This window comes from Centropristis striata, chromosome 10 (assembly GCF_030273125.1).
Source record: "Centropristis striata isolate RG_2023a ecotype Rhode Island chromosome 10, C.striata_1.0, whole genome shotgun sequence".
In the NCBI taxonomy this organism is placed as follows: Eukaryota; Metazoa; Chordata; class Actinopteri; order Perciformes; family Serranidae; genus Centropristis; species Centropristis striata.
In genome coordinates, this window is record NC_081526.1 from 9,588,687 (window position 1) to 9,615,759 (window position 27,073).

The 27,073-nt window shown below is 38.5% G+C and overlaps 2 protein-coding genes and 1 long non-coding RNA gene across 4 annotated transcripts in view; 1 reads left to right on the plus strand and 2 right to left on the minus strand.

Moving 5' to 3' along the window:
- Positions 1 to 6,509: 6,509 nt before the first annotated feature.
- Positions 6,510 to 27,073, minus strand: part of LOC131978864 (uncharacterized) — a 46,978-nt gene continuing 26,414 nt past the window's right edge. Inside the window, exons 3-4 of the long non-coding RNA XR_009395013.1 lie at positions 15,939 to 16,022; positions 6,510 to 6,768 (exon numbers count right to left, since the gene is read on the minus strand). This is a non-coding gene — a long non-coding RNA (uncharacterized LOC131978864). The remainder of the gene's footprint in view (positions 6,769 to 15,938; positions 16,023 to 27,073) is intronic.
- Positions 9,140 to 13,397, plus strand: dlx1a (distal-less homeobox 1a). Of its 2 annotated transcripts, XM_059342665.1 has the most exons (4): positions 9,140 to 9,515; positions 10,730 to 11,322; positions 11,616 to 11,815; positions 12,170 to 13,397. In XM_059342665.1, the coding sequence occupies exons 2-4, from the start codon at positions 11,013 to 11,015 to the stop codon at positions 12,419 to 12,421; spliced, it is 762 nt and encodes a 253-aa protein (XP_059198648.1). In that variant the 5' UTR covers positions 9,140 to 9,515; positions 10,730 to 11,012; the 3' UTR covers positions 12,422 to 13,397. The 2 variants fall into 2 exon arrangements, with proteins under 2 accessions (XP_059198648.1, XP_059198650.1); XM_059342667.1 differs by lacking the exon at positions 9,140 to 9,515 and having other exon boundaries at positions 10,567 to 11,322.
- Positions 18,307 to 20,592, minus strand: dlx2a (distal-less homeobox 2a). The gene is made up of 3 exons (XM_059342664.1): positions 20,126 to 20,592; positions 19,496 to 19,680; positions 18,307 to 19,360 (listed from the first exon to the last, which is right to left on the minus strand). The coding sequence occupies exons 1-3, from the start codon at positions 20,439 to 20,441 to the stop codon at positions 19,037 to 19,039; spliced, it is 825 nt and encodes a 274-aa protein (XP_059198647.1). The 5' UTR covers positions 20,442 to 20,592; the 3' UTR covers positions 18,307 to 19,036.

The following is a 27,073-nucleotide window of genomic DNA, read 5'->3' on the forward strand; positions in this document are numbered from 1 at the left end:
AGACCCCAGGCTCGGCCACTAACTGGGGGCTGGAATATTGTGCACTGGGGATCAATGCGGCCCTGAGTGAAATGTCAACTGTGGCCCTGCGATGTGTCAGGCTGTGAGGGAGTTGTAATGGCTATTGATCCACTGTGCGCTTAATGCAGAGCTGCCCCGCCACGAGGCGAGCCAGCTGCAGCAGAAAGATATATGTATGAGATGAGCTAAAACTGAGAAAATAGAAAAGAAAGAGCCCACAGTTTTGTCCCCCTCCTCACATCCCTCCCTCTCTGGCTGCAGATTGATCTTCCTCTTCCTGCTGATTCTAACTGGGGTCTGTCATTATCTTACTCTGTCATTAGGGGCTCCATTGACAGCCTTGGCCTGCCTGTGTCACTCTATTGAGACAGCAACACTTTTCCCATGCAGTGTTCCCTACATTTATTAAAATCTCTGACAGCCTTGTCTTAGCTTTCTCCATAGATGGCTGAGCTTCGGGCAGCGGTGCAGCGGTGTAATTGGAAGACGAGGCTCTCTGTTCCTGGCTAGTAATATCTGTGAGGTACAGCTGTAGGTCAGACTGGTTTATATCTGACTGCTGCCGATGAAGAACAAAATCAGACCACCACTCTCCGAGCGTCGGTGTCTATACAACCGTATAGACTCATTTATGCCTACATCCGTGTGTCAGGAGTCTTCATGTTGCCACTGCACCTTCAGAATTAGCAAACCCTCGAGGAACATTATAAACTCAGTTTAGAGGAGAGGTTAGCACGGGAACATTTAATAACTCAAAAAGGGTTCCTGGAGGGGTTTTTTTTCAAAATGAATTGACTTGGCTACAGAACACCTTCGTTCTGTTTCAAATTAAAGAAAATATCAGCCATTTCATGCCTTTTAACTGGAGTAAAGCTTGACCAAACTGATGTAAAAGCACCTAAAAAAAAACCTTCATTCAAAAAGTATTTAATGGATTCTAGCTGTATAATTAAGGGGAGAGATTAATAGTTCATCTCAGACCCCGGCCTTTAACTCAGCTACGAGCCACAAAGCTAACAGTATGCTAGCAAGCCTCAAAGTCAATCATGTTGCGTGTGACTGACAAATAGTATGTACTCTGACAGTATGTTTTAACAACAAGACTCAAGTTAACCTTCCATGTAATTGTCTCCAAATCAATATTACAAATTTAGCAAACAAATGTGCATTGTGTAGCCTTCTGACAGCTGCAGCCTGAGGTAGCGTCATTACTAGTTAGCAGTAAGATACAAAGAAGCTCAAACAAAGTACTTAGGCTGTATAAACGCTTATTAGCAATAATAAAAAGGGACAATGTGCTTTGCAGCTTGTGATAGAAGAAAACATGTCGGAGGAAAAAATAGAATATTGTATTTCCAAACCGCGAGATAAGGAACAGTATAAAAAATATTTTTTGTTTCTGAAGGCAGGGTATGACATGGGACAACTCTTTAGATTTTTTTTCTCACCCCAGAGTTAGATTTTGCTTTATTCTTGTATAAGTTTAAAGAGATTAAATAATTACATAAAAAACGTAGATTTAAAAGACATAGACACTTTGTCATTGTATGCACTGCAACAAAATTACACTCTTTCACTGAACAGCAATGCTGCAGTACAAGACAAAAAGATAATAAATAAAAGATAATAAATGAGGACGACAATTGTGCCTTTGTTCCCATACAATTAAACTGCAGTCTCTTTTTGAAGGAAATACTTTTTTTTTCCAGATTATGTTAATTAGCATACCGAAATAGGTTCTTAATCAAAGTCTGCATAGCCGGTGGATGGTTGGTTGATTTATTTTAACTTAGGTAAGTTACGTATTTATTTAACTCAAACTACGATCTCTTACTAAACCAAACCAAGTAGTTCTGTTTTTAATTCATAACATTAACCATAGGCCTTAAAATGTAGTAAAGGATGTAATTTTTTTTTTTTTATGGGAATGATATTTTTCCAAGAGAGGGCTGCAGTATTAGGAGTTTATCCTCCTCAGAATCAAGTAGACGAACATGTCAGAAATAGGATAGATGTGGATCTTTATTAGTAACTGCGAATGCTACCTTCACTTTATTCTGCATCTTATATATCTCACTTCTTATTTTATTTAGTCTGCAGAACAACAGTTAATGTGTCATACAATGTGATTCTTGTATGTGGTGAAAGTGACAACGGTTGATTAAAAAAATAAGGAATGGATGGAATATTAGGTGAAGTGGTAGGATCGAAAGGAAAGATCAATAATGATGGAGAGGGTCTTGAAATACTAGGGTTTTCAAAATAAGACTGATATAGGATAGGCAAAAATAAGCCTTGGGGCTTCAGCCTCTTCCTTTTTTGAATGCTGTCTGATGGATTCTTTTGTAAAAACATGATTTTATTTTGTTTTTTTAGTTGTTGTTTTTTAACCAAAATAAAGCATTCATTCATTCATAAGGTTCAGCCCCCCATCCCCACACTAATAATTTTCATACAGTCCCTAAGGAAAGCTGCCCCCTTTTTACTTTCTACTTGACCAACGTGCATTTTGGGTTTAACCAAAGGGTTCGTCAGATCAGAGCTGGCAGAACGTTCTCAACCCAGAGATTTAAGTCAATTCTGTTTGTATAAAATTGCATATTTTCCTTAGAGGGCTTTACATTACGTGCAACATACAACATGCTATCTTTAGACCCTCAACTGAGAAGCATGTAAAGATGGAATAACAACCCAAATGGCTGTATTTAGCCTTTAAGCAACATGTTATTCTAGTGTTTTCTAGTCTTTTGCATTATCCACAGGAAAACATGCTTCAGTAATTAGGGACTGTAGAAAAATTATTGGGTTGGTGAGGTGAGCTGAAAATTATGTGTCAAATTAAAAAAAAAGAAAAAAGTAAAACTCTACAGAGTGTTTTTAATACTTTCTCTGGATCACCTCAATAAACTCTCCTAAATGTGCTCAATAATTAAAGAAGGTGTTCTGATATTTAAACCTGTAGGCCCCAATCAGACAAGATGCTCTTCTTTGTTAAATTGTAGGCTTCTGCAATAATGGTAGAGTGGTGTGCCTCGTGTTTTGCAACCTTCAAAAAGTCTGTCTGATCAAAGTTTAATAAGTTAACAGAGCGATAACTTTCACATGACCACCAAGTAGCATTAGCTATGAAATGGTGTGTTTTGTTAACCAGACATTACAGCTTCAAACCAAAAGCTTTTAAATAAACCGTTATCACAGACGACATATACATCACTAATATTCATTTATTTTTCTGAATGCGAATTTGGGGATTAGGGTTAATATAAATGGCATATTCCTTTAGAATACAAATTCGGTTTTATTTTGAATAAAATATTTTCTGATTAAGACATGTGGGATGTGGCGACATTATTAGGGTTTTAGTAGCACCTTTAGAATGTGTTTAACCAGCCGTGATTGACAGTTATATTAGATGATGCTGTAGCAATATGTATGCAAATAAATAAAATGACATATACATCTTGGATTTATAAATAAAATGCTGACAAACACCTTTACTCTCCAAAAAAGCTCAGATTTCTCTGCCTACATCAAAAACACCAAACTCTCCCCTCTCTCTAATAATTTTCATACAGTCCCTTACCACTGTCAAGCTAAATAAACATGTTTGTAAAATTTAATTTGTCTTCAAATATCACAACAGCTGCTGCAACAAAAAAAAACAAAAAAGAAAAGATTTAAGGAGCCAATTTGGTTCGGTGTCAAAGTGACCAAATAGTAAAAATATTATGGCAGATTTCAATGTGAAACAAAGTGAAAAACAGCAAATGAAAGAGCCGGCAAGAAGCAGCCCAAACAGTTTTATTCTTGAAGTCTTTACATAACCTAAATTTCTGATCATATGATTATTGTTTTGTTGTATTCTCCGCTCCCGGACTATTACTGTAGAGACTTGACAACTTGAAAACATTTCTGGAGGCTGTCAGGAAGTGCACAGTGGGGAGCTCTGAATTGAGATTGGTGGTTTGTGGGTATGAGTTTGTGTATTTGTGTGCTACACAAAAGCGATGCTTAGTATAGGGACCAAGCTGCTTCTCCATGTTACAGGAGGCACAATCAGGTAGGACCAGGGGGTCTCTGACTGTCTTGGCCCCCGTAACACGCGAGGCTGCTCAATGGGACGGAAGTTATTGGAGGGTTGGGGTGAAGCAGATGACATGGTGTGTGTCAGAGACTCATCATTTGAGTGTGATACAAGTATTTGAGCTGCAAGGCTGTAATGTTGCTCGGCTTGTCTGGGAAGATTTATTCCAGATTGCAGGGCCTGAGGGGTCAGCGGCCGTACATGTGGGAGGGAAAAAAATGCAGTTTTGGGGGTAGAGGTTGTGGACATAATGAAAGAACATGCAACAGAAAAGAGAAAAACGATTCATCTATGTGTCTAACTATCATATCTGTAGACCAACGTGTGAAACAAAGTCTCTTACAAGACATGTTGAAGAGTTAATTTACTATTTACTTTCATGCAGATGTACATATGTTGCACACTTCCTAGAATACAATCAATTTTTTTCCCCACAAAAGTTGAATTTACGGCCTCGCTCCCGTCTGACAGAAAAAAGCTTTTTTTTCCAGTGAGGAAGAGGAAATGTTTAATCCAATACCCACTGTGAAAGGAAAAAGTAATGCATATCTCACTATCTCGCCTGTCTCCCGGCAAGATGAAATTGAAATTTTAATGCATTTCAGAGTTTTTCCCCCGAATGGAGAAGCTGATAGACACTGGGATGTCATATTTACAGTATGAACACCCATGGTTTAATGCACTCTACAATACTGCCATCTCCCAAGTTCTCCTGAACAAAACATGCTCTGAAACATAAAGGAAAGGCAAAGAAGAAAATTATTCCTCAAGCTTTCTATCAAGCTTCTGCATTCATGGCAAAGTCTAAAGGGCATGTCAGTCCTCCTGCCTCTGAGAGAGGTAATTATCCTTTTCCTGTCAGAGAACAACAAATGATAGCCAACTATGGGGGTGCATTTTCAGGAGCTGAAATTTGTCAATTGGAAGGAGAAGGAGGTTTAATTTTCTGGCAGCTGCATATCTACTTTTATCATGCTTTTTTCAATGGTCATTTGTTGCATTTTTTTTCCTTTCATATGAGCTTGCACAGGGTAGTGCTGTGAGCTTCTAAGGGTGTGTTTATGTGCCCTGCATTAACATACCTATTTATAGTCCTACACTTTCTTACAGTCATCTTTTTTTCTGTTGTGACCATTCCACAGATTATATATTGTCCAAGTAATTTCCCTTTCAGCATCTGTGTTTTTTACCTTTCAGAGAAAGCAGTGAATGGAGGGAAAATTATCACAATTACTCATATAATTGAGCCGTCTTTGTAGCAAGTGCAGCTTCAGTAGCCCTTTTTTTCCATCAGCCAAAATGGTTTCATTATATGGGTTTTTCATATTCCCTGACACAGGGCTCTGCTGAGGGCCTGGCGCGTGGATGAGATGCAGGATGAACAGAGCGAATCATTAAGGTCACAGTAGGAATAATTATCCCAGCTATGGAAAGAGCATCTACAGCCTTTTTTCTCCCCCGGCACAAATGCAGTGTCCACGGTTTTGTTACGAATGGAGCTTCCACCTTCTACTTATACAAAGAAGAGAGGGGGAGAGCAAGACTTGTATCAACATGACAATTTTCCATCATTAAGACTAATGACAGGCACAGACTGTGGGGATCAAGGGGAGCACAAAAAAGAGAGGCGCATTCAGGTGTTGGCTGAGTGCTGACCTCCTTCCTGTCTTTGTTGGAGACTTAACTCTTAACAAAAACTAAAAAGGGGTTTCAGACTAAAGGCGCAGTGGCAGCTGAACGTCAAGCAGCCCGGCTCTCCATGGGCAAATGACTTAATTGGCGAATTTGCATGTTTTCTATTTGCAGGGAAATTAATTCAATAAGACCTACATGTAAAGATGTTTAATCAATCATTGTTTTAGTGGCGGTGTAATAATTCCCTGGCGTATAGCTGTGTTATATAGCTTCTATTCCAGCTCTCTCACATCACTACACAACTCTGTTAAATTTAGATTATTCTTAAAATTGATTTTCTGATTAGCTGTCGATTCAAAGCCCAGATCTTCTCTTAACAGGTGAGGATACTGTAACATGGAGCAAGTATGAAGCATCAGTGTGACACTAGTTTCTTTTACAGTTTAGCTGAATTAAGTAAAAGCCATATTTTTCCAAGTCCTTTCTCCCCAGCCTTCACTCAGGTAATTGGTCATTTTGCAGCCAATTTCGGGCAGGTTGGATGCTTGCTGCCATGGCCTGACCCCTGCTGCTGCTGTAATGGGGACAGCATTTCTACCAGTTCGCTGGGGGCTTTTTCCACACTGTGACCCCCAGCTTTCTAAGGAGAGAGCTGCTCCGAACACTGAAGGGGGGGAAAAAGAGTTGAAATACGACTTCTCAGCTCTGCAATAACCAGCTTTATGTCCAATTACACATGTGTTGATTATGGAGTCGCTTTTCAACTGCAGAAGTTTTTAGAGATTTTATTTGCTGAGAATAAGAGTTCAGAATAAGCCACGTGTGGTCTGTATGTGATGAGGAACAAAATGCATGAAGGAGAGAAAAATTGCACGATAAAAGACAATATTAATATTAAAATCCAATGCTACATTCACTGGCTCCTTATTTTCTATTATCACCAGGCTTTAAGACTCAACGAAGATGTAGGTCGTTTGCACTGCAACAAGTCCAGTTTGGAGTCCCAGCAGCATTTGGTACATCTCTGCCTAAAAACAAACAAGAAAACCATTATAATCCTTCACATATTTAAAATAAACATCAACATGTTTTCATTATTTCATAATTTAACTTGCTGTAGAAAACACTGATAACATTTTGCCAGTTCAATAAAGGAAATTATCCTATATTTTAGTGTGTATTAAAGGGATAATATTTTATATTAAAATATAAAAAAAATAAGAGCCTCAAACACCAAGATTTCAACCTACTGTCGACAGATTTTTTTTAATCGAAATGAATAACAAGTTATTGATATTTCCTGGTTGTTATAAACAATTACTATCAGATGGGGAAAACAAACATGGTTTTAATTTAGAAGCCATGCTATCTGAAAAAATCTTTCATTATTATGGACAAACATTGATTAAAAGAAAACACATCAACAACAATGTAAGTGTAATTTAATATCAGGAACAGGTGTGACCTTACTTGCAGGTAATAAAATAATTTTTAACATCTGAAAATCACATAAAAAGTAAAGCAGCCAAAAATGTTTTTTTAAAAATGCATTTAATTATTCTTAACCTTTCAGTAAATTTTGTTTTGATTGTCCAAAATACATTTAATTCCTCTGTTTTTTCTGAAAACAATAAAAAAAAACTTAACATAATTTCATTTTCCCCCTGTGTCCCTCCTGACCCTTATGATAATGCAATCAATTAACCAATATAACAATCTTGTTTCTCAGATATTGTGATTCATTTTTTGTTTGCATATAACTCAGTAAACAAAATCAATTCACATTTGATGCCACACTGAACATGAAAATAGACACTGAATCGAGTTAATTGTAGTGCATCTAGTTTGCGTTCATTGACGCTGCTGCAAATTACAGGATAGCAGCGAAGCCAGAGAGGAAGCACAACAAAAGGCAGTTTCACTTTTCTCATCCACTCTCTTTAAAAACGTGAAATAAACCTTCAAATTGTGTGACATTTGTGCTGGAAGTCACCCACAGAATTACATTTGCATTTGGAGCTGAGGTCATGTGGTAATAATGTCCATAATGGGCAGTTTCAGATTCCGCGAGCTACTGTATTAATGTAAAAAAAAAAAAGGAGATATAATTCTTATTTTGTTATGAATAAGCATATTTGAGATATATATGTATGCATTAAAACATTTAGCTCATGCATCCAAGAGATTGCATATAAAAGTGGATTGAAATAAAATAAAAATGTTTTCATTTGCAGACAGAAAAATCACCGGGAAATTATCAAAAGTGTTCAGAAACCTAAACCTGCAAAGAAAATACATAGATCCGTCCAATAAAACATACACCTGCATTGTGTCTCCTCTAGGAGGAAGGGGCATTTTAGGAAATAATTTTAAAACTCCCTGCACCTCCAATGACAATAATTAATCCGCGCTCACACGCAGAGTCTGCAGGGTGCACATGGAGCTGTGCCTTCACGCAGCGTGGACACACAGTTTACCAATGCACCGCGGTCGGGATAATATTTGGTGGCTGTGAAAATGTGGGTTGGCATGGCAGTTGAGGAGGGCTTTCGATCACCGGACTGAAATGAAGTCTGTGACATCTTGGCCCGTTTACCCCTTCAGCCCCCCCTCTCCTCTTTCTGTCTCTCCACCTCTGCACTAACCCTCAGGTGAAGAGCAGCAGGTGTTAAAACACCCTCAGCCACAGAGCTACTCACTCCTAATGAGTCCTGCCTCCGCGCTCCATCCATGCATGGAGGACTTTATTTTTAGTGCGGCTAGTTAGAGACCCTGCTGCAGGACGGAGCGCTGTGGCCTGCAGCTGCCCTCCTGCCAGCGAGCGCAGGAGTCAAATTATAAATTAAAGTGGTAACATTATCACACCCCTGCTCATCCTAATGACACCGAGGAAATCCCTCAAATAAATACTTTAGGTTGCAAGGAAATAAACGCTTTGTAAATGATAGATTTTGCCCAAATAAAGTGATTCATGCAGCATATATTGGTGAGTTTGCCCAGCCCTAAATTACATTTACTTCCACAAAAAGCCTATAATTATTATTGCTATTATTAGTAGTATACTCGTGGTGTTATTTTACATTTTTTTCTGCAAATTCTGCCTCTATTCTGTTAATGGTTTTGCTCACAGCCGCGTGTCAATTTGCAGATACTATAATCGTGGGAAAATAATGACAGTTATCAGTCGCACCCACCAAGTACCCATAAAAATCTGTCCTCTGTTCTGGAAGATGATAATTATTGGTTGTACTACCATTATCATTGTCGTTGTTGATAGAGGAAATCTTGAAGCATTTTTCTAAAGTAATTCCAGAGAAATCACTTCAAATTGGCCTATTTTAGGGGACAAGGGACCAGCTTTGGTTATAGCCTAATATTGCACAGAAATCTTTAAATTCAGGCATCCGCAGCCGCCTGGCACACTGTGGCACACGTGCCGTGATGTCAGCGCCTGCATTTTGATAACACATTTTGCAACTTGCTAGTTCTGTTTTGAGTTCAATTATGCAATTACACTGATAATCACAGTGACGGAATTTAACTGCCTTTAATTTGTTATTCAGGTGGAGATGGAGGGACTGCGGATGGAGCAGCCAGCCTGTGTTTCTGCTCTGCACAGACACCAGAACAAGAGCTGCAGCCTGCAAATGAATCCTAATAAAATGAAGATCTGCTGGATACTTTCTTCTTCTTTCACCAAATGCGTCCTGCGGAGGCTCTCTGACCCCGGATGGCGACGATTTCTCTGCTTCTTTTCCATCACATGATTTTTAAAGTAAGTTGCTTTTAGCTGCTGATTAATTTTTTTTTAATCTAGCCTGGTTAAACTCTCCTTCCAGCTGCAGCGCTGATCCCGTTTGAGCTTTTGAGTTGTGGAGGTCTAAAGCTGCAGCTCAAGGGAAAAATGACTCCTGTGTTAAGTCAGTCGTCAGTTCAATTAAATCAAATGTCCATGGATAATTATTCTTGTTAGGCAGTGGGAGGCTGGCCGCACCCCCATCCTCACTTAGATTCATGCTAATCAAAGGTGCCAGTGTTTAACAAAACTGTGACCATTAATTGATTGCGATGGAAGGTGCGTAAAGTCGTTTGGAAAGCATTGAAATGTGATAAGAAAATCAGGCCTGCATGCATTCATTGCTGTGTTATAAAACAGAGAGTATCTCGGTGGGAAGCAAGAAAATATAACCAACAATCTGGCACTCTAATATATCATATCATTATGAAAGAATGTGTCATTTAAACCAATTTAAAGTCGTTTTAAATAGGTTTACAAATCATTCTGTTTATTCCAAAATTATCATTTTACAATATTTGCTATTTTTTATAGGCTGTGATGTGTGATATGTTTTCAAGTGTTATAAAACATGATTATACCTGAGCAATGAAGCTCATCTGACATGAGAGCAGAACTGTTTTATAGTCCCACATGCTGCCAGGTGTAACTGAGACCTCAAGCCACTGGAAGTGTTAAATACATGACTAATTACAGACCTACTTATGAAAATTGAACACTAGTGTTATGCTAATACACCTTCCTCCAGATAGAGCTTTAATAATAATAATAATAATAATTTTAAAAAGCTTTAATCAAACTGGCCAGCAGAAAGAGCAGCTGTAACGAGGCTGGAAATATTATTTAACATTAATAAATGACGCTTATATGACAACCGGCACTTTTAATACATAACCTAACCTATCACAAACATGAGTGTAGGCTACCATTTTATTCTGCGCTGCACCGATATAGATGATTCTTTTTTTTTGATAGTGCTATGAAAAAAGTGGATCAGGTGTTATGTGCAATATTATAAAATGTGTTGCATAAACTTGATGTTATTATTTGACGAATTGTAAACAATAACAATAACATTAATAATATAATAATGATAGTAATAATAATAATAATAATAATAATAATAATAATAGTGAATCTTGACATGTCAGGGGGAAATCTTAGGTTTTTGTGCTTTTCCTTGACTTTATCAGCTTCTTCGGACCCAACCCCAGCGTCGCCAATCGGCTTCCCTCTTGGAGCGAGTGGACCAATCAGCGACAGTCTTTGATGAATATTCATGAGTCCGAGATTCAAACCTTTGAGCGAGTTTGTCTTGGTCCACAGCATCATACCTAGGACTTTTCACAGGCACAAACTACATTTTCTTATGAATGGAAAGAGAAAAAATCAGTTCGGCTTAAATTGGGACCCATCCTTCACTGAGATCATAGAAGGAAAACAACAAAAGCAAGACAAGGGGGACCGCCAGAAGAGATGACAATGACTACAATTCCAGAAAGTCTTAATAGCCCTGCCTCAGGAAAAACCGTTTTCATGGAGTTTGGACCCCCGAGTCAACAAATGTCGCCTTCCTCCATGTCTCACGGACACTATCCAATGCACTGTTTACATTCTGCAGGTCATACCCAGCACGACAGCTACAGTCCAGCATCGTCGTTCCCAAGATCTTTGGGTTATCCATACGTAAACTCCGTCGGCAGCCATTCCACCAGTCCATATCTCAGCACAGTACAGACCTACCAAAACAGCTCGGCACTCACACAGACGCGGTTAGAGGAGACAGGTAAGTGTGCAACAGCATCTTTGGATCTTAAATATGAACTTTCTGTGTTGGCACGGCTTCCATCTGCGTAGCTGCAGTCGTCGCTGCATCGAAAAGACGACCCAGATGTTGGAATTAGGCTTGGTAATTATTTATTGCGTAACGCTATAAACAATGTATGCAATTAAGGGTAATTATACCTAAAGTACAGCCTGTAAAACTTGCGCTGGAGTATTCATAGCTGCGCAGCACTGTTGGCTACAACTGCCTCCTCAATTTTTTTCCTTCTCTTTGCTCTTTTCTGTCTCCCTCAGCGCCAGAAGCAGAGAAAAACACAGTGGTGGAAGGCGGAGAGGTGCGATTCAACGGCAAAGGGAAAAAGATTAGGAAACCAAGGACTATCTATTCCAGTTTACAACTACAAGCTCTGAACAGGAGATTTCAACAGACTCAATATTTGGCGCTACCGGAGAGAGCTGAGCTCGCAGCGTCGCTGGGTCTCACTCAGACACAGGCAAGTCACACATAGCTCCACTCTGCAGCAGCACCGTCTGGGTTTTTTTTTTTTTAAATGTCATTTATTTTCTCACAACACGCATTATTATTATTCCATTATTACAATTCATATAGAACGACAAATGATATAATATTCAATGTTTGACACCAAATTAAGTATTTTTCATGCATGTGTTAATATATATGGGATCTTAATACAGTAATAACACAATCAAAGGTGAAATATCAATATCAAATTTCCTTTATTTTTTTTTTACTCTGCGATGAAACCTGCAGCGTGCGTAAAGTGTGCGTAAAATGCGCGTAATTCTTTTATAACACATCCAAATAATTCCCTTGTCCCTCCATCCAGGTGAAGATTTGGTTTCAAAATAAACGCTCCAAATACAAGAAGCTGATGAAGCAAGGCGGTGGCACAATCGACGCCAACGCTTTAGCAACTGGCCGCGGATTGTCGAGCGGCTCTCCCTCGGTGGCACCTGTCTGGAGCTCGCCGACCACCGTGAAGACTTCGGTGGGGACAACCGGATCTTACATTCCCAGCTACACCTCATGGTATCCAACCACACACCAAGAGTCTATGCAACAGTCACAGCTCATGTGAACAGACACCTCAGCCCCTCGACTCTGCCATGGCTCGTGTATCAGGATGGTGAAGGGGCCTCAGCGCGGCCCAGCACTGATAACACTCAACAACAACCCCGGAGATTGCTGCCGCATGCCGCCACAGTGGCCTACTCAAACCGGATGACGGCAAGCAGCGTAGAAGAAGAAGAAGAAAGAAGAACAAGGAGAGCTAAAGGACTGAAAAAGCCACGCAATGCGCCCAAGGGCAACAAGTCTGTGACAGTCAGCGAAAATCGTAGACAAATGGATCCTTTTTTGGCTGCTGTTTATCACTTTTGTGTCAGTTTCTATATATTTTTTTAGCCTTATTTGTGTGAGTTATTCTGTTTTTAAGAAAACACGTGTTTGTTTACACCAGATGTTGGGCCCAAAGTGATGCTGATCTGAAATCAATCTGCATTCATTAACAGTTAAAGTCCCATTAGGCCATAGGGGTGTTTCTTTAACCAAATAATGATTATTAATAAATTCCACCATTATGCTACAGCACATCCAACCACAGGGCATATTGTGCACAGCCTCAAATCGCTACTATGTTGTTTCTATGTGTTTGTTATTTAAGTTAAATTATTCAGACTAGTTTTCCTGTTGAGGTCAGTCTTTGTTCATTTTGTAAGTGTGTTTTTGAAATAACAACACTGTGTTGTTAATGCTGCACTACCGCAAGCAAAGCTTTTCTATGCCGTGCCCCGATGTTATGTGAAAAATGTAAAAGGCCTGACAATTTGCTGCTTTAGAAAAAAAAATCCTGATGGTGAGCAGCTCATTTGTCACTGTATTTTGTACATAATTTTCAGATTTGTTTTGTGCTGTACTGGATACGCTGTGAAACAGGGTTTTAGGCTTTCTGTATTCGTCGAGATGTGTTTAGTCAACATAGAAAATATTTAGTTTTGTATTGATCACTTTAATTTATTTATCTGTTTCTGAAGTTTATGTACATAATGTGCAAAGTTTCAAAAGCAGTAAAAATAATGATTTAAATTATGTCAAGAAAGGTGTCTGATTCCACCCCCTCTCCTCCTCTTCCTCCTCTCCTCCACCTCCTCTCGTGTGAACAGAAAGGCTTCAGCATGGTGCAGGTTTAATGTGAGCTGACACAAAGCAGTATCATGTCGGTTATTGTAGCAGACACCGTCTGGGTGCGTTTGTGTGAGCTGCAAAAGGCTCGTCGTGTAGATTTATGGTCGTGTTTAGCATTTAGCCTACATGAGCTCCTGCTGCTGCTGCTGCTCACTGCTTGCAGATGTTTTCAAACCTCTGGAGTGACCTAAGAATTAGAAACCGGACGTTGCATCTTAAAATTCATGTAAATCAAGATTCTCTATGCATCTACGTGGAAATGTATTTTCTGCTACATTTTATATATTAAATGGTAAATACAAAAAGGGCCAGAAAACACTGGGAATCATTCGGCTGATATACGCTGCAGGATTTCTATTATTGTCACTTAACCGGCGGTGCGGGAGACCTAGTTCATTCAACTACATCGCTTATTTCTTTTCAGCTTTTCTTAAAGATAATCTTCTTTCTATTTGTCTTCCGACAATCCCCATTTTCTGACATGAATGGGAGAGATCAATTGTGTGTGTTAAATGAATAATCGCCTGAGACAGGTGCTGCAAAAAGACTGGATGAGCACGCGAGACACAAGGCGGATCAGATGGAGATCAGTGAAAGTGGAAAGTTCAAAGGCCTCACACTTTGTTCATTTGCTCCACTTACACAGTCTTGCAGTGAGCCTTTTGGCTGGATTTTTTTTTATTCGAGAAAAGGAAAATAATGCTAAAATGCTAATGCTTCGGTTATATATATCATTTAAAAAAAATGCTTGCATTTTATTAATGATTGGTTAAGAAAATAATAATAATAATGACAATAAAAATAAATAAATTGCTCATTACACAGGTGGAATTACCCGCCCATTCAAAAAATACATTACAAATACATTAATTAAAAAAATAATATGAGAAAATAAAAAAATAATATCAGAAGATTAAAAATAGAGAAAATAATCATTCGAGAAAACATTACAAATATATCTTAATCTGACATTCATTTTATGCCTGGGAAAAAAAAGAATAAAAGAAATTAGTTGTAAATGTGTGACTACTCGTTATCCTCCAGCTGCAATATCTCCATGAATATATATATATATATATATATATATATATATATATATATATATATATATATATATATATATATATATATATATATACGTATTTTGCTATTTTAATGATAATTTTGATGCAATGTATGCGGTCTGCAGAGCATTAGTTTAAAGGACAAAATAAGTCCAGAAAGGTATATAACACATCACGTAATTGAACATTTAATTATTTTTTGTAATGGTGTTATGTTCCATGTATTTATTGTTAAAATGGTAAATCAGACCATCATAACACTTATTATTATTATTAGGCCTATTATTAATATTATTATTATATGAATGCTGGCGCTGTTTTGTTCCTACACCATCAGTTGAAAGTAATCAGCTTCAGATGGAATAAAGAGAAACAAGCTCTGGCCTACTTTATCTATATTGTGCAGATAACATCCCTGTAACAACCCTGTCTCCATTGTTATTTTAATGCAAAACTCGGAACATACAGCCCTTTGTGCACAAGTCCACATAAGTAGAATAGGCCTATGTATATTTCGATACCATTAAGAAAGAATATGAATTGTGCTGCTGTGCACATAGTGAACATAAATCTGCCTACCTAGCCCCAGAAAGGCGCAGCTGCACATCCAAGAGGGTCAGCGTTATTTCGCTGTATTCTCCTCTTGATTATACGAGCTGAGCCCATCAAACCCAGCATAATTACAGTAATTTCGCCCTTATTTATTCTAATGCAGTTTCCTATCTCTGAGGTAATTATGAGCATTTTTTTTCGCAAGGAGGATCTTTCTGCGTTGACAAAAGAGATAGTGCTCTGAAAGAAATGTGCTGCTGCAATAGGGGGAAAAAAAGCGAAATAGGTGAGCTGCCATTTCGTCACTGTTCCCTTAGACTTAGCCTATGTGTAAGGCTGGCAAATTGCTTGCAGGTGTACATCACCGAGTTGTCAATGCGAAGAGGCTTCAAAATTAGCAAAGCACAATGTAAGAGTAATGAGAGCAGCGACTAGATTAAAGAACAACTTGTGTGTCTCCCCTTCCTTACATTTCCTCTCGGAGTGAACAGCTTTTCTGCTATATAAGACTTTCCCCACAAAAGCAGCATATTAAACACACTGGAGACTGTTTCAGGATAAAATAAGCCTTAGATTTTTACTTGTAAGGAACCAGCCTTTGAAATAGTTTTATAACATGAAAGCATCGAGATTCATTGATGTGACTCAGAATTAGAATAAATGATATAAAATTAAATAAATAAAAAATATGCCAGTATAAGCATCAAGCCTGTTTCCTGTTTTTGCTCATCTCTAATGCATTCAATCGCACACTAGTTTCAATGAATATTTAAGAAGTAAAAATGTAATACACACCTTTCAGATTTGAGTTGAAGAGGAAAGCTCCCTCTCAGGATTGTGCAGAAATCATCATGGAGGCAGATGAGCAGCAGCAGCACCCTGCAGCAGACACAAGATATGCGCTTAAATCCCACAAAATGTGTCCCATGTGTTGGTCTAAGCTATAGCAGCAGAGTTCGGAATATGACTGAAAATGTCTGCTTTATTTCCCCTCTTTATAGCTGATGGAAAAAAATGTAGATTATTAGCATAAATGTTTACTCCTCATTACGCTGATGACATTGTGCACTCGAGATCTTGGTAATCTTTGGGGGAAATTATGAGTAATTTTTTAAAATTTAAAGCAGCAGTTACCATGCAATTCAGGCTAATTCTGCGTAGGCTCCACACGGATATAATTATCGTTGAGTCAAGATGTTAGACTAAAAACTATGCATTGATATTCCCATTTATTATGTACATACAACTTTGACAATGTTGATGCTTGAAATAGCGGGAAATTGTCTTGCGTAAAAATAACACCCCATATTAGGACATCCAAAATTGCGAAGAATTATATAGTAATTGCAGGCTTTCAGATTTGAAAGCCAGAATGCTCAAACCAGAGCAAATGTGGATGAAATTACAGATCAGAGTATAAATTAGGATAGGGGGTATGGCATTTACAAGTTGCCTTGAGAAATGCAAAAGTATAAAAACCACAGCAGCTCTAATCCATGAAGGGAGTCACGCTGAATAACAAAACATTCAGATTTAATTTTGTTATCATAATTTTTTAGGACGAATTAAATACATTTTAATCTATAAATCTGTGCTGATCACAGCTACTGAAGTAATGGACATAGGCTCCAAGAGAATATTGAGGAGAAAACCAGCTGGTGTTACTTCAGGCCATGGTGCGCTGATCAGCCATGCTTGCCATGGTGCATGCACTTATGCTCTGTACTATAACAGTATAGACAAATTAAATTTAAAAGGTGCACACAAAGGTATACGGGCCTATATATATATATGTGGATGTGGTGTGTTGGCGCACAGCACAGACCTGCAGCATGCCTCAGATCTGATCCTGTCAGCTCCAGGGAGGAGGCTCCATCATGGAGATATAGCAACCGCTGACAAGCTACAGTCCTAATTATGTACAAGGAAACTATCCTACTTTATGGCCCGTGGTGGTTTGAAGGGAAGCGTGTGGGATAGACAGTGATGATCATGAATGAGAACTAAGTGATGGGACTGTGTATTAATAATAATAAGCCCTCCCCACCCCCCACTTTATCCATCTATCCACACGAGTCAAAATAGCTCTAATAAAATAGCAAAAAATTAAATAGGCTTTCCAGGCAGCAATAAATTTAGTTTTGGGCGTGTGCCTCTGTTTACAGTGTAGCCTACAGGCCTTACATGAGCCACATAAATAATGTAGGTCAGTGTGCTCGTCTTCAGAGATCACAGGCTTCACTTTGTGGGACGTGAGAAATGTTTCCATGAGGTTGTAGCTCCGGGCTGTCTTGGACCCGGTTCCTCTCTTTTTCTCTTGTTAGGCTGAGTTCGTAAAACGTCTGGAAAGCGGCTCACTGACTCCACAGAGTCTGAGGAGTCTGTGCTCCATTCATACCCACCCTCATCTTCCCCTCTCGCATGCCAAGGCGTGTTGTTGTGCTGTGTCCCCCCCTCCGCTGTGCTGCCCCGGGCCTCTGTCTCTGTCTCTGCCTGTCCGGATGAGCCCCGGTTCGGCTAATCATTTGCTGAAGAAACCGGGTCAAATAACCCGGGACGGTTGCGTAATTAGCCTACCTTACGCTTGTACAGGCTTGTGGTAGCCTTCTAACGCGCTCTTGTAATGCCATACAACATATTATTAGCGGTAACTAAATAACTAAATAAATAACTATTTTTCAGTTTAACGTTTTTTTAGATACAGGTGTGCATGTATCATATGTTAATTTTCTTCAATTTTCACTTTATTACAACCAAAAATACACGTAAGGAAAGTTTTAATGACTCACTATAATATCTCGTGGTAGTTTGGATCCCTTCAATTAGTAGTATAGCTAATATTGAGCTAATGTTATAATTTTCTGCTAACAGCTAATTCCATTTGACGAGCGAAAACCACTCAGCACTGGCCAGAATTAATTATATGCTTTGGATAAAGAAAAAACAACAACAACAATATCTAAAATGAGTGTAGAATAAAATATAGGCTAAAATAAAATAAAAATAAAGAGTTACTATGCAGGTTTAGTCTATAATTGTATACTATTGTAATTTTTATTAATAACAAAACGAATAAGACTAAACCAGCCTGTTAGGAAAGAAAAAGAGGAATTCATGTGCACAGAAAACTTTTTTTTTTTTTAAAGAAAAAGAGGGATGCATATTCACAGAAAACATTTTTATTTAAATAACGTCTGGCCATAGGCTATATGGAACACTGCTAAAATAAATAAGACAAAAATACAATTAATTGTGATAACGTTACAAGTAAATCAGAGGGTAGGACAATCAGTAGCTTACGGTGGTTAATGGATTTGCACCAATAGCCTAAAAAAAAAAGAATCAAAGCGACATGGGCTATTAAAAAGCTGTGGTAAAATATTTACAAACGTGGATTCAGACACTTACCCCCCAGCAGGCATATATTTAAATCAACTAATGACATAAGGGATGGATAAAAGTGTGCTGTTTTATCGCACAACAAAATGAGGTCATATTGAAAAAGGCACGATACAGTTAACTTGTGCTACATTTGTGACAGGTTGTCCTGCGATGAATGTTTTGTTTTTGCGGGAATGGCAAAAAAGGGACGTCCGCGTAAAAGTATAGGCTTGCGCCCAGGCTGTGATTGCTTTGGGTAATAGTGGTTCATTCATCCCTCGACATAAACAAAATAAATAAATACAAAAATAACTGTAGAAATCTGTGACTACCATTTGCCAGAGCGAAACTTGGCATGGTCCATGAGCCTGTCTGGCACCTTTAACTTCTCCTAGATGCTTGCGCATGGCGCACACACGAGGTCTGTAAAATGAAAATATTGGCATTTTTCTATTTTTTCACCAGTATTGTCCGATTTGAACCCGATGCTTTTGTTGTTGTTGTTGTCTATTTCAGAATATCGTCCCAGTGCTTATGGCGGAGTTTTGGTGGTGCTGGATCAGAGGTTGCAGATGCGCCGAAGAGTTCGTGGTTGAGTACCAGGAGTAGTTTGCCAAAAATGATGAAGGCGCAGTCGTGTTGGGAGGGCTGCTGCTCTGAGGTAAACTGGAGTTGACACTGTTCATTCTCTGAGTCTGTGGAAAGTCCCAGGCAGTAGTTGGCGGAGACGTGCAGGGGGTAGATTCACTGGAAGCAACGTGTTGCTCTGGGGGGATTTCTCCACTTTTCCACAACTTCTTAAACTTGGATCGGCGGTTTTGGAACCAGATTTTGACCTGAGAAAGATACAAGCACAAGATTTATTAACCATTATTTTCCGGCTCAAATCCGCCTGACAGTTTTAATTTTATCTGACATTAGACAGAGTGGATATTTGACAGCGCATGAACCCATGTCTGAGATGCACCCACCTGTGTTTGCGTAAGGCCCATGGAGGCTGCCAGCTCGGCCCGCTCTGGTAGAGCCAAATACTGCGTCTTTTGAAACCTCCGTTGAAGTGCAGCCAGTTGGAAGCTGGAATAAATAGTTCGAGGTTTCCTGACCTTCTTTGGTTTTCCATTAACCATCCGGATTTCTGGCTCACGCTCTTCTTTCTCTGAGGGAACATTCAAAAACAATTCACATTATGCACGAAGGATACAGCAATTTTTCAGTTGCATGCAACTATTACGCGCACGGCCATCAGGTTGTGTTCAGTAGATATGTGCAAACCTGATCATTTTGTCTAATCAGATTTGTATGTTATAATGCCGAGTGGGGAATAAAATTAAGTTGTCAAAGTTAGCTCGAGATTTGTGTTCAACAATACACTAATTGTGCATTTGCTGTGTCAGTGTTTTGTGCGTATCTGTGCAAGTATTTGTCTAATGATTTCTGACCGCATAATAATGATCTTGTCAATTATGTGTTATGCATGATTCAACTGGCTCTTTATTTCGTGCCATAGACAAATTGTTATGTCCCACCCTAAATAAAAGCATGCAATTTACAAAAAATAAATGTACCTAAAACACAAGAAAGAGAATTTAAGAGATGCTTACCTGTATCTGCTGGAGTGGGAGAGGTGTTGGTGCCGTAGGTGCTGTATGCACTATAAGCTGAATTGAAACCAAGGTCGTATGACTTCGCGTTGTATGGCACAGTGCTCGTGGCGTTGCCGTGGTACTGGTAAGAGCCGAGTTGGCCAAATGGAGACCCGCAATGGCCCGGCGGCTGGCTGTTGTAGTAGCTGCTGTCCGTCGCAGTGGACACTGGCAGAGTCGGGGACTCCTGCGATTTGTGCAAGCTGTGGTAATTGCTTGAGGTAATCTGGTTCGAATGCATATCAGTATTTAAGTTCTCAAAAACCCCAGTCATCTTCCGAGCCCCGTATAACCTATGCGTAAAAATCGCTAAACTGCAAAAACCGCAGGCCGAAAAACACGACTAAAATCTTGGACTGATGACACCTTTTCGTAAATCAAAAACACATCCCCGTGTAAACTGTGGCAAAATCAGCAGAAGGTGTGTCCCTCCTCTCACAGTGGCCTGTGATTATCTGCTACGGTCGGTGGTGGGAGCGCATTTATGAGAGAGTGAGAGGGAGAGCTACTGTGTCTGAGGCAACCAATGAGTAAGGACTGCACGACTGACTACTCCCCACCGCGTCCACCCTCCATTATTTGTTCAGGTCTGTCTGTCCCGGTTGTCTGCAGAGACTTTTCCATCAAGGCATCTCAAAAGAATCAGAGAAAGGTAGCGTGACCAAACAGGCAGGCCCCACAGGTTTGATCCTATAACACAGACTTAATTAATCTCTGTGCGCAATAAGATAAAACGCGACTTCAGCATATGGATAACATGTACTACAAATCCGAAAAGGCCACCATTAAATTGTTGCCACTAATGTTCACTGGCATTGCGGTTAGCCCTCTTCATTTGAATTATACGCTTGTCAGCATAGCATATTTATGGCTGTTTATCAGAACATTGTGTTAGTTTTAGAGGAATCACTGGCCTAAATAATGTCTTTAGGTGTAATGTTATTGTTTTTGGGCACATTTCTCTGAAAAACTAAGTGACAAGCACAAGACGAGTCTAAAGCTCACAGAGAGAGGGGGCACTGGGGATACAGTGGGTCAAAGGGGGATCTAAATGTGTTGATACAAAATTAAACCCTGAGAATAATGCTGAGGGGGCGACTGCAGGAAATGGCTACAGCGCCCCCAGGTGTTGGACGTCTGACTTACAGCACTTTTTCTTTTGCATTCCCGTTTTGTTTGCGTTGTGTACCCAACAGATACACAAAGCCTCTGTGTGAAGAGGTTCACAACACTATGGCTCACCACTCCAACTTCAACTCCAAAGAGTTGTTGGTGATGCGTTAAGTTCTCCTGAAGTGCAGCAGTTCATCATGTGCATCATGAGTCCTGAGAAGCCTGAAGTCACCGCCACAAGATGGCAGCAGAGTTCCTTTTATTAACAAAACAGGGATGCATTTAGTCAGTTTTCTTTTTGCAAGTTATGTCGACTAGAGCATCACTAAGCACTCCGGACAATCTCATTGATATACAGAGCTAGACTAAACAGCCCCTTTACAATCAAACTGAAAAAACAACAATCTAATACTATCTGTATGAAGCTTTTCTGTCTGTTAAAGACATGTTGAACTATAATAAGGTTCTGAATACATCTGATGGTGTATTGTCCCAATTATTTCAATGAACAACAATTTCAAAGTAACACCACAGCTACAGTCAAAGTCTCAAGAAAAACTGTACATTATAACTTATACAGAGCTACAGCCTATTTGCTCAGAGATAAACCAGTTTCTGATACTGATTTGCATGGCTGTTTCATTGAGTACACTATATTGTCCAGGTTGTATTTACAACAGATGATGATAGGCTGAATGTATGGGAAAGGAAAATAATCAATTGTATATCATTTTATACACATAAAAGAACTGACTGATGAAATATTGCTTAAAAGGGCACTCCACAAATTAGTGTTGCACTGCCACAAAGTTGTGATACATGCAAAAGACAGATTTAACAGAGAATGGCTCAAACCATAGCAGCTGAAGCAGAGACAGTCCGAATTTAAAGTCTGCAGGATAGGTCAAGCTTCTGAAATGATGGCTCCTACAATTACCATAATGCAGCTTGATAGTGTCGTTCACCTTTCCTGCCTGGTTCACTCCCACATCTTTCTGTTAAAAATAACAAAATACCTGCTGGATGTCTCTGTAGTTGTTTTCTCAGACTCATGAAAACAGTATTCAGCTCTTCAAATCAAATCAAATCAAATAGTCTTTATTGTCATTATATAGTTCACTATACAACGAAATTGAAAGTGCCACTGCATAAGGTGCATAGTTATGACAATCATAACACAAAACAACATGAGTAAAAACATTTAAAAAATACCGAGCTAAACAAAAGGACAAAAACAAGAACAAGGACATGTGATGTAATAAATAAGTATACAAATAATTAGATGGCTACTTAAAATGCTATAATTTATACATGAGGTAAATTGAGTGTTTTGCACATATCAATTGTATTGCACATGTCCGTTTTATTGCACCTTTTAATCAATTTATCCTGTGTGGGTGTTGAGAGTTCTGAGTGTTAAGAGTTCTGACAGCCCAGGGAAAGAAGCTGTTTTTCATCCTGCTAGTTCTGCATTTGAGGCTTCTGTACCTCTTCTCAGAGGTATGAAGTCAGAGTAGCAAAACTAGTTTTCATAAGATAGTGGAATGCACCTTTTAATTTCTATAGTCTGGTAAAAAGCCTTTTGCTGTTACTGTATTATTTTTGATCAATGTTAATGCAGATTGTTGTTATTTTCCTTTTTTCTGCCTGTTTGTCAGTGAGGACATGATGAGGCCTCTACTGTACATCCAGTCCAGGGAGGCTGCTCTCTGCCCATTGTTTTCCTGAAACGCAAGCAATCCTCTCCCACCATGGGCCAGTGGGGCTGCATGTCAGTGCTCATTAGTGGAGCACAGTCTGACCAGAATGAGCCAAAATTCTCCAGTCAGAGCCACAAAGAAGCTGAGAAAGACTGAGAAAGTTTCTCTAGTTAATTACATTCTCATCTTTAACAATGGAAGTCATGTGATCAATTATCTTCTCTGTTCTGGATTCTTTTCATCAAGGTGAAGTTGATTAGGTAGATTTGTTGTTGTTGTTGTTGCATAATTCTCAGTATTGTTTTCAAATGGGAGTTTTCCCTCTCACGAAAAAAGGTTCTTCCTGAAGCCTACACAAACTGTAACTGCGTTCCTTTTTGTTTGCGTGTAAAATATTGAGATATTTCACAAAGAAAATGTAAACAGCTTCAAAGTTGATTGAAAAAACAAGGAGGATCCTTTGGAGAATGCACAAGTCATCAGCTTTTTAGATAGCGGTCAGGGAGGTTTTCACAACATAGTTTCAAAATCTCAGAGTTCACAGTCAACATCAGAATGTGCCAAAAACACTCAGCATGTTGACTGGCCAACATAGTTCTTATCATACCTTTTCTCTCAGCCTTTCGTAAAATAGATGGTTGTTATTGCTGCTTAAGTTCTCTGCGGTCCCGCCCAGTTGGTTGATTATAATTTCAATCCTCTGCTGCAGAGCAGCTGGTGTAGTGGATCTTCCCAGTGTTCAATGACATGAAAATGATGCCAAATGACAGCACACAGATGTAAGCGGCTTTTATCATGCATTCCAAATCCCCATTTGTACAGAAGCTTCTCTTGACTGGCCTTTAGCACACTAGTCAAATAGCTTTTCATATGTATTCAGCGTCTTGTGTTCCAGTTCATATTGTCTCATATGTGTTTATTCCCACTGTTAAAAAAGGACAGAACTACAGTATACATTATAGAAGCACTTCTATTTGTCTTTTGCTCTTCTATCAATAATTCAATGCTTATTAAAATGACTATCCATTAATAAATAATTCTTCACTACAAAAAAAGTTGGAAGTGTCACACATTATTTAAGGCAGAATGATTTTGGATTTGTCTGTTATGGTTTGTAACAAGCTGTTCTCATGGAACGGTTATTACTAGGAAAAGCAATGCACAGAATTCTGTAGTTATCCTACAAAATAATTGCACTGGATTCTGAACATATCCTACAAAATAAATGCACTGAATTCTGTAGTTATCCTACAAAATAAGTGCATAGAATACTGAACGTATCCTACAAAATAAATGCATTGAATTCTGAACGTATCCTACAAAATAAATGCACTTAATTCTGAACGTATCCTACAAAATAAATGCACTGAATTCTGTAGATATCCTACAAAAAATAAATGCACTGAATTCAATAGGTATCCTACAAAATAAATGCACTGAATTCTGCAGGTACCCAACAAAATAAATGCTCTGAATTCTATAAGTATCCTACAAAATAAATGCATTGAATTCTGTATGTATCCTAAAAAAGAAATGCTTTGAATTCTGTAGCAATCCTACAAAATTTTGTTGGTTTATGTGTACAGATCATGGATGCATTAAAGGTGGGCAGGAGTGGAGCTGGATGACACAACCCCAGGGCTTTGACCCCTGTTTCTCTATTACAAAAAGATGGTGTCCAAGCTGTGCAAATGTTATGCACCCACTGGATATATACAGAAGGAGATGCAAAAGTTTTTTATAAGAAATCTTACACACCCGTTTATAAGAATACATAATTTTTTAACACAATATTCAAAGTCCTCACTGACTCAGGGACATTTAATTAGCCGGCTAGTTTAAAGATCTTTAGTCTAGCTAGTATACTATTTGTATGCAGCCGGGAGACTTTAGCGGAGCTTCTTACTGACAGAGGACACTGAGTCAGCCAGCCCACGGCCAGAAACGCCCAGAGCACAAAATGAACAAAATGAAAAGAGAGAGTACAGACAGAGGGCAGGGTCTCTGCAGATACAGACAGTGCCACACACGTCTGGTGGGTCGTAAGTGATGATTGAGTGGGTTTGTTTTTGTATGAGTTTATACAGTGATCTATAAAAAATAAAAATAAGAACAACTCTACTCATTGTCCCTTTAAACCTGACAGTGATCAGTGCATATCGTCAGTTTAGTTTTAATAACTCACATTCAACATGTTTGAAGAAGACAACTTTCTGATTCTAGTTCATGTATTGTGAGTCTAAGTATGAACAAAGCACACAATGTATTGAATCAAAAGCTTGCAAACTAGTGGAAAATAACCCTCATACTCATACGGGAAACATTCCGGCTATAGACCATATTCAATACAATCTATGATGTAGCCTGTTTCAGTCACCACTGGGTTTTACTCTGTTAGTGACCATTAGAAGAGAAAACACATACTCACAAATAGCCAACACAGGCTGATATTGACATTTTGTCTTGAGGAATCAAAGTGCACAAACAGGAAGTCATTGTTAAAGATAACAACCCTGACATTCTGAGGAGTTATTGATCATGAGCATCTGTTATCTTTTTTTTCCTGTGTTTCAGAAGCTCAAAAGGCAAACAAAAGCTTTTCAATGACACACAATTTGCACACTATGAATTGTGGTTTCAGAAATAGTAACAGAAGTCCGAACTCAATGGAGGAGCTGCAGAAATCAACATGGCACTCCATGACCGCACAGTGTCCACTGTGTTTACTGAAGTAATGGCAGCGTGCAGTGGAAAAATGACAGTCCAATTGACAGAACAGGAGCCAAAGGGGAAGGAAAACTCTTTCCACCTGCAACCGATGTTACACTGAATATAACCTATATATTTCTCTACCTAAATAGAAACTGCCGCTAGATTTAGGACATAGTAGGACATATTATTGAATATCTTGAAAGTCACCGATCAAGATGTTGAACACTTGAAAAGGACAATGTATAAAGAAAATGTAATATTCAACACAGCAGCTACATAGGAAAAACAGGGTTCTAATTTTTATTATTATTATTATTATTATTATCTTTTTTGTATCTATTGGTTTTTGTTTTACTTTGTTTTGTTCTTTGTTTTAGTGGTAATTTGTCTGTTTTGTTTTGTTTTTATCTAAGAATGTGGGCATGTGAACCCTCATTAATGTATGTGTCATGTTAATTCTAAAAACCCAATAAATATAATTTTCACAAAAAAAAAGATTTAGGACATAGTGGGAAGTCTGAAATCCTAAATAAACCTGAAGAGATGTTCATTACAGCGTGCTCTGTGTAACCCATTATCTGCAGAACAATGATCATGTTGATGAGGCAGGAAGCCAACACTTCACATCCCTCAAAGATTTACTGCAAAGATTGTTCTGCAGATTTAAGTTTTTGGTATGAGTGTTGTGTTTGCTCTTGTATAAGGTCTTCACTGTTCTTTATTAATATACTGCTGAAATAAAGGCCAGATTCTGATTGAGGAGGGCTGTTTTTGGCACTTGGTGCCCCATATTTTACAGAGGACACAAACTAATTTTGAGATGTTTTGCTTCTTGAGTATGATGAACACACAAGACACAAGACTAAAGACATCAGCACTTTTTAATTTTGCTTTTATCAAAAGCAGTAAAAAAGATTTATACTTTTCTATACCTAAAGTATAATTATAGCCCACCAAGCGTGCTAAATATACTTACAATATATTCCTTGTGAAAGTACATTTTTATCTAACAAAGTTATCACTATGACCTCAATACTTTTAGAAATTTTAGAATCTTTTGAATACTAATAACATGGCAATATAACTTGTGCATGAGTAGACTTAGTACACTAAGTTCAGTTTTAAGGTAAAAGGTTGTATTTAAACAACCTTTTAAAAGTAGAATATATATATATATATATATATAGTTTCTTAATTGGTAATCTAAGTACATTCATTTTGGTAAGCTAAAATACACAAAAATTAATGGAAAATATAATGTTATCATATTAAGTCAAGCTTTCACTATAGAAGTTTTTTACTGTACAACTATCAGGGACAAAATAATTCACAATAACAATATTATAGCTACATCTTTATTTTCTATAGCTCTACACGGTCG